Here is a 12,040-nt window from a genome sequence, read left to right as displayed (position 1 = left end):
GTCTCCAAGAGATCAATTATTTTAAAATTTTATTCCCACATATAAGTGAGAACATATGAGGTTTGTCTTTCTGTGCTTGGCTTATTTCACTTAACATAATGTTTTCCAGTTCCATCCATGTTGTTGCAAATAATAGGACTTCATTCTTTTTTGTGGCTATATAATATTCCATTGTGTATACATACTACAATTTCTTTATCCATTTATCTATTGATGAACACTTAAGTTGATTCCAAATCTTAGCTATTGTGAATAGTGCTGCAATGAACATGGAAGTGTAGATACCTTTTTAATATATTGAATTCCCTTCCTTTGGATATATACCTAGCAGTGGGATTGCTGGGTCATATGGTAGTTCTATTTTTATTTTTTGAAGAACTTCCATACTGTTCTCCATAATGGTTGTACTAATTTACATTCCCACCAACAGTGTATGAGGGTTCCCTTTTTTCCACATCCTTGCCAGCATTTGTTACTGCCTGTCTTTTTGATACAAGCCATGTTAACTGGGGAGAGGTGACATCTCATTGTAGTTCTGACTTGCATTTCTCTCATGACTAAAAATGCATTTTTTTCATATACCTGTTGGCCATTTGTATGTCTTCTTTTGAGAAATTTCTATTCAGATCTTTTGTCCATTTTTAATTGTATTATTTGATTTTTTTCCTATTTAGTTGTTGAAGCTCCTTATATATTCTAGTTATTAATACCTTGTCAGATGGGTAGTTTGCAAATATTTTATCCCATTCTCTGACTTGTCTCTTCACTTTGTTGATTATTTTAGGATGGTACACTTTGAAGTTTCATGAACAAAAATCAAATCCCAGAAAACTAAATTTACAATATACCCATTCAAGCTTGAAAGTGATCTTTTTAGGGCAAATAACAGTTATATTGTCCACTAAATTGCATTCCTCCCAAAGAGCAGACTAGAGATAGAAAAATAAATTTAACAGTGTTCTTCTGAATGAATGGATCATTGGCTCAAGATGGATTGCCATGAAAGTTAAATCTGATGTCACGAAGGACAGCTGTCTTTTGGGCTTTCCCACACCCAAGATTGCAGTATTCCAAATCAATTTTAGTGACCTATCTTCATTACACTATCACTTTCCTATTTAAATGATTGACATTAGTGCTGAAAAAGAAATTTTAAATAGTGAGTAGGAGAATATGGAATCAAATGGTTTTCTAAGATAGCATTTTGTGATAGCTTTCCAAATCCAAATCTGTCTTCAGTCAGGACATCAAATGTAGATAAATAATCAGAAATAGAGTGAAAACATGTATATCGAAGTTTGGTTATTACTAAGAAAAACTTCTTACTTCCTGTTATCTTATAGGCAAAATGGATCTGACTCCCGGTTTACCATTATTTTGGATCGAAGATTGGATACATGGTCTTCTCTCAAAATTTCTCTACAAAAAATCTCAGTAAGTCCCTATGTATTCTACAGTAACTTATTTTTGTTTTCCATTATACTTTCAGTTTTAAGGAGAAAAGGCTAGTTTGATACTGATGGAGACGGTAAAAATAGATGGGATGGTGAGGATGGAAAGCAGAAGAAGAGTTTGTAGTGGACACTGAGATTGAAAACTCCACCCAAAATAAAACCTAGTGGGAAAGAATGAGTAGTTAGTGGTTTGAGTTATGAGTGAGAAGAGACTCATGGTTATATATGCCTTTCAGAATAAGGCAGATTTTTATGGGAATTGTTTTTTTTTTTTTAGTGGAAATAGCTATATTATGTACTCATTGTATATGGAAAAGTATAAACAAGAAATTATAAAACAATGGTCGGTAAAGCAACCACCCCAAAATAAGCACTTTTTAACATTTTGGTGTGTATCTTTAAAGACTTTTTTCCCCCTAGGATAGGATAGGGAGATGAGTCACTTACAAAATGACGTATCTCCCCTACTGGAATCTAGTCCCCAGCTTCTGAAGACCCAGAGAGAGAAATATTTTCCCTAAAAGAAAACAAACAAACAAACAAACAAAAAAACCAATATGAGAGATACAATCCTGCCAACAGCCAAGATGATCTTTTACAATATTAGCTCACCAGGATATAGTGACATTGTTTGACACTTCACTGAAAGAAGAGGAAGGAGATGTGGAACCCACAGATTCCTTCTGAGCTGGTAAGATTGGGGCTGTCTGTGGAAATACCATGCGGCCAACTTTCTCTATCAAACCAGAGAAGCTGGGAATCAATATATTTTTTTTCTTTGCAATTTCAACATTGTCAGCCATCTGAAAGTCTTATGTTGTCTCCCTACTGACTCAGGAGGCTGCTTCCACCAGAGGAAGTTGATTTAGTTATAAAGGAAAGACAAAAATCTGAGTTGTTAGACTTCTGAGCCAATGTTCTTCTTTCTATACCGTCTTATCAACGAGCATAAGAAATAAACTAGCATTCACATGGCAAAACGAATGAGATCATTATTCTTTGCATACCCAGCATGAGTTATTCCTCATGTTGGGCAAGTCAGCAAAGTGGTTTCCTGTATATTTGTTTAACAGAGGTGTTTAATCATAAGCAGTGGAGAGAAGAATTAATGTCAGAGTCTCATACAAGTTACTAATATAAAATAACAAAACATTGACATTATATTATTTATTTATTTATTTATTTTTGAGACAGAGTCTCACTCTGTTCCCCGGGCTAGAGTGCTGTGGCGTCAGCCTAGCTCACAGCAACCTCAAACTCCTGGGCTCAGGTGATCCTTCTGCCTCAGCCTCCCGAGTAGCTGGGACTACAGGCATGCGCCACCATGCCGGCTAATTTTTTTTTGTATATATTTTAGTTGTTTGGCCAATTTCTTTCTATTTTTAGTAGAGATGGGGTCTTGCTCTTGCTCAGGCTGGTCTCGTACTCCTGAGCTCAAACGATCCGCTGGCCTCGGCCTCCCAGAGTGCTAGGCTTACAGGCGTGAGCCACCGCGCCCAGCCGACATTGTATTATATACTTTTGCTTTTTCAAAAGCATTCACATTTATTAAGTACTGTTTATTTATTTACTGATCTTTATTTCCTGATTAATTACTGCAGGCAGGTATCACTATACTTGTTTTACAGATGATAAATTATACTGATACACGTACTTTAGAAAGGTTATGTGATGAATCCAAGGTCAAATAGCCAAGTAACCAAAAGACCCTGAGCAAGAAGTAAAATGTTATGAATTCCAGTTGGTGTTGTTTTCTATCATTTTCCAAATGGATTATGAATAGACAAAGAAATTGAATGTTTTTTGAAAAAGGTAAAATTCCTTTTGAGAGAGTAAACCTGCCCTCCATATACTATTGAGTCTTATCAGTGGGGAGAAATAAAATAAAAGCTATTTCCCTTGGTCTGACCTTTTAGGATTCGTACTTGACCTTGTTGAGTAGACCTTGGTTTATGCCAATAACTGATTCTTTTATGCTAAATAGAGCACTTGTTGCAACCAAACATTTGTTATTGCCCAGCATTTTTTCTTTTGGACAACACTATACCCTCTTGATTAGATTAATTTTCATTGTGTGACTGGCACATGGTATCAGTTTTTTGGTAGTTTTATTTTTATTAATCAAATAGGTTGCTTCAAACAGAGGTCTTATTTTTCATAAAAGAGAAATGGTGCTGGGCAAGGCTAGGGGTACAGGTGCTGATGACATGTAACTGGCTATAGGTTGTCTTATGTGTTGTTTCTTTTTAGCATTTTCAATGTTTTTGTCTGTGGTATAGTTTCTATATTCATACTCAAGAGCACATTAATTATATCTCAACCATTAATAGCTGCTGGGCACTGTTTGAAGTAAAGGTAAATATTGAATACAAGCTAATTTCAAGTGTAAAAGTTGGCATTCAGAAAGAATTTCCGGTGAAAGTTATCATTGTGTAGCTAGGTGTAATTAATTGTCCGTGGTATATTATTTTAAACAAGTGTCTGTGAAATAATCATATGATTCAATTTGAAGACCTTTATTTGTAGATTCCAAAATAAATGAAAGCAGTTAGGTTATACTTCATAATTAACAAGGGGAGACTTTTTTTTATTCTTTTAGTTATTATACATTTTGTAGAAAGGTTAATTTGAGAGAGAATCCCATCCATCTTAGAAAGTTTGCATGTTCTGTTCTTCCTAGATCATTATCAGGATAAAATTTCACAAACTGTAACGTTTCACAAGGCTTAAACCTAGAATAGAATTTAATAACAGATAAAACAGAATTGAAATTTAAGTCACAGACCAGGGTAGGACAAGAGTAAAAATGATCAGTTTGGACTACCTTCACAAAGATTCCTAGCATTCCACCTTAAAAATCAAACTGCGCAGAGGAGAAAGCCAGTCGCATCAGGACTGCTACTAGGAGGAGAATCGTTTTTTCCTTCCTCCACTCTTAGGACATGCCTGATCTTCTTGAGCAGTCCGGCACAAGCTAATCCACAAGGTTCAATCAGGCTAAGTAATTGGGGGAATGTGTCCACTCTGAATTACAATGAGCAGCAGGGAAGGATCTGTCAGCTGACTAATCAGGGATAGTGGTTTTTTTGCTGTGCTGCCACGGTGGTAATGGAAGCAGCTACGGTAGCTTTGTTTGATAGAGATTTTTGGCTGCCGTTTTTAAATACTACCCAAGAAGCAGCTCATATTTCATCAATGTTGCATTGACAACTGGAAAAGAAGAGTGTAACTGTGTATAGACGAGATGGCAGAAGCAAATCCCCCAAGAGGCAAGATGAGGTTCAAAAGGAATGCGGTAAGGGCTCTGCCTGCAGTCCTGGAAAGCCTATTCCCAAGTTCAAGTGCAGGGATGCTGCAGCATGGTGCTATAGCACAAACTGCTGAGTGGGGATTTTAAGGATAAATGGAGAGAATGGAGACTTGTATTTGCATGAATTGCGTTAATGTGATTACTGTGATATTGATACTGACATAGGGTAATTAAACGGAATCGAGGAGGTAGAATATAATTTCAAAATCTACGTTTCTTCAAGTTTATGAGGGAGCGCTGTTAGTCATGTTATTTGTTTAAGACTGTATGAACAATTTTGAATTGTTTAGCAGCATGGCTTTAAATCACGAGTTAAAATAACATCTAACGAAAGGATTTATCCTTTCACCATGGTCAAGTAGAGTACGATATTATGGACGGGTTTGGAGCTGATTTCATCATCACATAAAAAAGCAGTCCTTTCTGGGTATTACTGTACAAGTGAAAATTTTTAAAAGTCTAACGATTTGAAATCTTCATGGTTTCAATTCTTCTCCATACTTAAACTTTAAAAGATACAAAATTCTAGCCTGTTGACAACTTTTTTCTTTTAAGGAAAAACACAGTGACTCACTTTTCAATATAGGTTACAATTCAGAGATCTCTCCTCCCAGATACCTTCCAAACACTCCTATACCTAAATTTTCCTTTTATTAGTTTATTCATAGAGTAAATTTCCAGCAAATTTATACTGTGATCTTTACATGAATTTTGGAGAAATGTTGAAATAACATTTCAACTAGCTAAATTTAATAACAAATTGGTCATCAAAAAGGCTTTAAATGCTACTCTTTTTCTTTCAAAACTTAAGATAACGTTATTGATGTTATGGTTAAAATATAAACCGGCTCTCTAAAAAATTGAGACAACACACACACACAAAAGTGAGCAGGTAAAAATTTGCCATAGGAAAAAACGATATTTTGAATCAAAATTAGGATAAAGAAAGTAAGAATTTTATTACTGTTGAATGACAGTGAACATCAATGGGTGAGTAAATGATTTATTTTCTAATAAAGTTCTTAGCACAGAATGCTATTTTAAAATTATACTTAAGATATCAATCTTTTATTTTCACAAAAGTTATATCTTTGGCTCTCTACATGACTTTATGTTATGAGGATAATAGCTTTAGACTTTTAACAGACAATTTATGGCGTACAAGAAATGCCTGTGTATGTGCTTTGCAGTTTTATGAGTAACTGATGTTAGCACTCTTGTTATCAAAGGTAACTGACTTAAGCTTTAAGAAAGTTCCTAATTCCCTTATATACACACACACACACACACACATATATATACACATATATTCTCAGTGCTAAACTTAGTTTCATGTATGTACATACATTAATATTACACACAAATAAATATAGCATACAGGTAGTCATTGAATAGACGTACCTAACACTGCGCTGTACACAATATAGGTTACAAAGGTAAATATGGAATGGCTACTGGGCTGAAGGAACTCTCAATCTAGTAGAGAAGGTAGGACATGTTCATAATAAATATTTTGAACAAACTTCTGGCTAGTGGAGAAGGCCTCATACGGGAGGTGACATTTGTTTGAACCTTAAGTAAGAGCATATATTTCTGTTACCGTTCCTTGATTGTTTCCTATGTGTTTTTCTGAATGAATTACTTTAAGTGGTCCCTAGGAACAGATATCATGAAATGAAATTGATTGGATTAACTCTAAAGCTCAGATGTATGGTGGAAGACAAATATGTTTTGCTTACATAGATAGGACTTGATCACAGTAAAAAATTGGAACTTCAGCCAGTGACAAAATGGTTTGACCTTGAAGGGTCTCTGGAGTTGGGCTGTTCCTGGAGGCTATGATAGGTAGCACCTAAAAGGATGATCCAGTGGAATTTAAAGTCCAAAGAGAGCATTGAACCGGTAACTTGGTAGAAATTGCGATGACTGTAGCTAAGTGAGAGAGAGGGGATGGGAATAGATAGATGTGTGACAAAAAAAGGCGAACCACAAGGAAAAAGTATTGCTTTGGATTGTCATGCCCCTAAGGTCACTTGGCAAGTTGCTTGGCAACATGTGGAATAACTCAATGCTGTCTGTATTTTTTAACGGTGAGGATATCGGGGAAGAGTGCAGAAGTGGTTTATACCATTGAAAACTATTCTCTATAGCTTGAGGTCATCAGATTTTTTTTCCAGTTTATTCTGCATAGATGGTTCAGACCATATCAAGGACAAGCCTATGTCAGCATCTCAACATGATATTCCGTCATGATATTAGATTATAGTAGTTTCCGTTTAGTAGGCTCCATGATGGTAAATTGTTTCCAACAGCTTGTTTCAAATGTTATTATTTGTACAATTTTGTAGATGTCAAGGTCAAGTCATTCCTAAATGACAAACAGTAAATCTGAGTGTGCATTCAGTCTATAAAGTGTTAAGTGTCTGGAAAGAGCTTGCCTTTAGGACCAGATAGGCCTTAGTGCCTGCCACTGCTTACCAGCTGGGCTTCAGTTTGCTCCTCTGTACAAAGGAGATCATACCTGCTTCACTGCAATGCTGTGAAGGCCAAATAGTATAATATATACAACAAGTCTGGCACATATGTAATGGCTTTCAGTCAAGGGTCCCTCTTATTAATACTGCCTTTCTTTGCCCAAAAGATTAAAAAAAAAGCTATAGGAATATAAATTGTTTTTATAGTAAGTAACCAAACTTTTATGTTGTATATGGCACTTTCAACATTTTTAAAGAAATCACTAGACTAATGGAAAAGCGTGCATAGGGTGTATGAATTGCCTCCCTTAGATGCCACACAAAAGAATATTAAACAACCTCAATTTCTAGACTTTGGTGGTGAAATGACGTATGAGGTTTATGCCTGCTGTTTTTTGCTGTTGTTATTGCTGTAAGACCATAGAACTGGGCAATCTGGGGGGAGCTGTGAGTAAAAAGGAGTGCGTTTTCTGTGAGGGAAAGCGGAGAGGGAGCTTATTTTGTGGCCATTACCTTGCAGAGCCAGTCAGAGTGCTGCAGAGGGCTGACGTGGGGCCACCACGCACGGTGATTGGACACATGGCTCTGAGCTCTATGAGATGGGCAGCATTTTCGTTTTTACTGAGGTGCCTTTAAGCAGTCACATGTTGGAACTCCAGAAAAATGCGTGCAAGAAGCAAAAACCATGCTGTTGTTTCCTCTCTTGTGCAGTCTTTTTTTTTTTTTTTAGAAGAAAAACAACAAAATAAAACAAGGCTGATCCTTACATACATCCCTTTGCTTTTTTGACAGCTTCTCAAAAACCTAGGGTTCAATTTTGAGGAAAACAGAAATTGTGCTTTTTCATGTTTATATAACCATACAGATTAGAGATTCTTAAAGCAGCATACCAAAGAATTTAGAAATGTAGTATTCCCAAAGCAAAATGGGAAAGCTCGATGCTCTTGAGCTGTATTTGCTGTGATATATGTATCTGATATCCTGTGCTGTTTGGTTGTTCATTTAAATATTAGCTTTAAAATGGATTCTCTTGAAACTTGAAGTTGTACAAATATCTGTATATAAAGTGCTCTCTCTGTATACCTATATGTATGCTCACATAGACACATGCAAGCTAATCTTAAATCCATATGTCAGGTTAAAATTGCTCAAGTGCTCTGTCCCCTCCAGATTTTCATAGCCAGCAATCACAGAGAGGGATATGTCCATATTATTGATATTGGCCCGTGTAAAGATATATGAAGCTTTTTCATTCAGAGGTTACAAATTTGACAGCCCACAGATGTGCTTTGTTTAGACTATATGATGTGTTAACAAACTGCCATTTTTTCCCATCTTTAAAAATCTGGGTTTCACAAAGAAATCTGGATTTCTGGCTTCTCTTGAGAATTAAAAAATCTGGCAATGCTAGGCTCACCTTCACAGATGACAACATGTAGCTGGAGTGAGTGCCCTCCTTTTTGGATGCTCTCCAGTTCACCACACTTGCTATTGCTTTTGGTCATATAGGAAGAGTGGGAATTGCTATTTTTCACCTCATTTCGGCTGTTCATTGATTATATTACCTCCCTAACACACGGTAGGCATCCACATTTGTCACCTTTGCTTTAGGTTTCAGGCTTAGGTTCTCAACCTTGAACCCGATCCTTATATCATCCCCACTATGCTTCTCCAAATTCCTCCTGTTAATTAAGAGTCTGGCTCCACAGGCAGGTGAACCTGGGTTTTAATTCTGCCACTTGTATGCTGGAAAGTCTTGAAAAATTATTTGCCCTCACAAAACCTCAGTATATTAGTTACCAGATTACTACAAATTTAGTGGCTTAAAACAACACAAGTTTTTCGTTATAATTCTGGAGATCAGAAGTCCAAGATTAGTCTCACTGGGCTAAAACCAAAGTGTCAGCAGGGCTGTGTTCCTTCTGGAGGAGAATCCACTTTCCTTGTCTTTTTTAGCTTCTAGAGATTGTCCACATTCCTCGGGTTGTGGCCCTCCATCACTCTGACCTCTGCTTGTGTCATCACATGTTCTTCTCTGACTCTTCTGCCTCCCTCTTTTCCTAAGGACCCTTGTCATTCCATGGGTCTCACCCCGATAAACCAGGATAATCTCCCCACCTTGAGATCCTTAATCACATTTATAAAGTCCCTTTACCATGTAAGGTAACATATTCACAGGTTCCAGGGATTAGGATGTGGACATCCTTGGGGAGTCATTATTCTGCCTACCACACTCAGTTTCTCCAGTTATGAAATGAGGATGAAAATAGAACCTACTGCACGTCAGTGCTTAGCACAATGTCATAAAAGTGATCTTTATGAGCCTAATTCTCATAATAAGCATTCAACAAATAGTGACACTCCCACTCCTGCCCAACTATACAATCTCCTTTCCTTACCTTAAGTCTTTAAAAGGTCCTGAATATATATAAACACGAGAATTTTTTTTTTTTGCTAAAGAGAAGCTATGAAAAGTAGTCATTCATGTGAGGTTGTGGATTCACTTTTAGCATGACAGTTTGGCAGGCATCTGTTAAGATATGGGCTAAGTGAATGGGACTAGGATTGAAAAATCAAGTATGTCTGATTCATATGTGGGCATGAAGGATAGAAATAATACACCTGGTCTGAACTGTATGATTTAGTTTTCTAAAAAAAAAAAAAAAAACTCTGACAAATCAAATGAATTGTTTGCGTGCCACTCAGTTGTTTATTAGTTGTACAGTTATTGCCTACAAGTTATTAGTCCCTCAAATGGCTACTAAATTTGAGAGTAGCTATTGGGTTAACAGAATCCATGTGCTCTAGGAAGATGTACATGGTAGCTCACTAAAGAGTCTACAATTATAATGAAAAACTTTGTAAATGTAATTATACTGGCAATAAATGAAGCTTTCATCTGTTGATAGTGCATTTTCTTTAAAAATGCAAATTTTTGTGACAAGTGAATTACTAAACATTTTGACGAAATTAAGGAAGGAGAATGTATGATAAAATAATCAGAAGGCTTTACTTAAGAATGATCTGATTAGACTGCAGTATTATCTTTAAAAGCAATTTATATACCTGTCAATGTTTGGGATAAACCACTTTATCAAATAGAGCAATGACAGATTTAATAAACATCTGACATAAAATTCCTGACTTCTGAGTAACTAAGTACCCCTATCCCTGCTTAAAATCACTTCCCTACTGATTGTGTGGACAATGATTTTGCTTCTCTCCTTTCTTTCTGCTTTGTTCCCTGCTGTGTCATCACTATCCCTGGACCTGGCTGCTGGGACAGCCTTGCTCTTCTAGGAATGGCAGGGTAGAGACCAGGGCCTTACCTCGGGCAGAGAATTGCAGCATGGCACTCTCTGTTCCCATGGCATCTTCCTACCTCTTCTCGCCCCACACACAATTGCAGAGATGGGTGAGTATCCTGGGCTTTGAAGTTGGTCAGCTCTAGGGCCTTTCACCTAGAGAATTCCTAAACCACAGTTCCAGAGAATATGAGATTAAGGAAAGTCAGAAAGAAAAAGACAAAACCAGATCCATCTAGAATCCATAAAAGAATAAAAGTAATTTTGCCTTAAATGTTGGCAAAAGTAGGGTGCTTTTGATTTCATTTAAAAGTGAAAAAATAAACTGGTTCAAGGCAGGTAAATATAATAATGTACTGGGAATTTGCCCAGGTGAAGGAAAAGAAAGGCTTAACTTCCAAAGTGAATGGGATAGAAATAGAATCAATGCTCTCAACCTAAAAATAGGCCCAAAGTTCCCACAACTCCCTATCAGATTCTCCCTTTAAGCAAGCCTTTATCCATATCACTAAACTTTTCTTCCCAAACCTGCTTGTCCTTCGGTCCAAGAATCCAAGGTAAATTAAAAAAAGGAACCTATCTTATTAATTTTTTTAGAGTTTACAAAGTGCCTTTACATTCATTCTTTCTTTTAATTTCTGCAATAACTGTGGAAAATATGCACCATGGCTAACATAATATAAAATATACATTATGTACATAATTGAGGGTAGAATATACATTATCATTGGAACTCTGTCTCTTACCTCCATTTCTGTATACATGTTGACTTTGTTCTTTGAAACAAGCTTTGTCCAGCAGCAGTGTCCTTCCCTCAGCACTAGTTTGGAAATTCCTATGGCAAGACTTTGGCCCTGCTTACATCAAATGTTCATACTAACACCCTACTAATCATACTACTAGTCACTATTAATCACTGTGTCTTGGAAGGGCAGGTTCGTGTAGGAAGAGAGTTCTCAATTGGAACCAATGTTTAGAATAATAGGAGGGGGAGTAGATTCTCAAATTAAGGGAGAGGGTAACAGACATGGCCACCTGGGGGAATTGTGAGTTGGACAAACATCCTGATTTGTGTCTATTTATATTCATTTGTTTAATCTATTGATTTCAGTTTATGCTCTTATCATTCATCTGTTTGTGAATATCACATTCAGCTCTCTTTTCTTTGCTCTAGTTCTCATTGCCACTTGATGCTTTGTTTTATCACCATCTCAAAGTGAATTTTAAAAATCCCCATTATTTCTTATAGCTGAGTAGTACTTCATGGTATACATATACCACATTTTATTAATCCACTCATGTATTGATGGGCATAATAAGTGCAATGTGCACTGTCTAGGGGATGGACACGCTTGAAGTTCTGACTCTGGGCGGGGGGCGGGGGTGGGGGAAGGGCAAGGGCAATATACGTAACCTAAACTTTTGTACCCCCATAATATGCTGAAATAAAAAAAAATCCCAAATTTTGAGTGTCATTTCCCCAAGAGTCTACGTTTT

General features: G+C 36.7%; 1 protein-coding gene across 7 annotated transcripts in view; it reads left to right on the top strand.

Annotated features, from left to right (window-relative positions):
- Positions 1 to 12,040, top strand: part of MCF2 (MCF.2 cell line derived transforming sequence) — a 96,912-nt gene that overhangs the window by 33,137 nt on the left and 51,735 nt on the right. For 4 of the 7 annotated variants that reach the window (XM_045538863.1, XM_045538862.1, XM_045538861.1 and 1 more), the window contains exon 1: positions 4,337 to 4,749. In XM_045538863.1, the coding sequence (XP_045394819.1) occupies positions 4,699 to 4,749 (51 nt within the window). In that variant the 5' untranslated portion in view covers positions 4,337 to 4,698. Of the gene's footprint in view, positions 1 to 1,343; positions 1,435 to 4,336; positions 4,750 to 12,040 lie in introns of those variants that run through there. The other 3 variants (XM_045538858.1, XM_045538857.1, XM_045538859.1) reach the window with 1 other exon arrangement.

The sequence above is a fragment of the Lemur catta genome, chromosome X (genome assembly GCF_020740605.2).
Source record: "Lemur catta isolate mLemCat1 chromosome X, mLemCat1.pri, whole genome shotgun sequence".
Taxonomy (NCBI): Eukaryota; Metazoa; Chordata; class Mammalia; order Primates; family Lemuridae; genus Lemur; species Lemur catta.
This window is presented reverse-complemented; position numbering and strand designations above follow the sequence as displayed.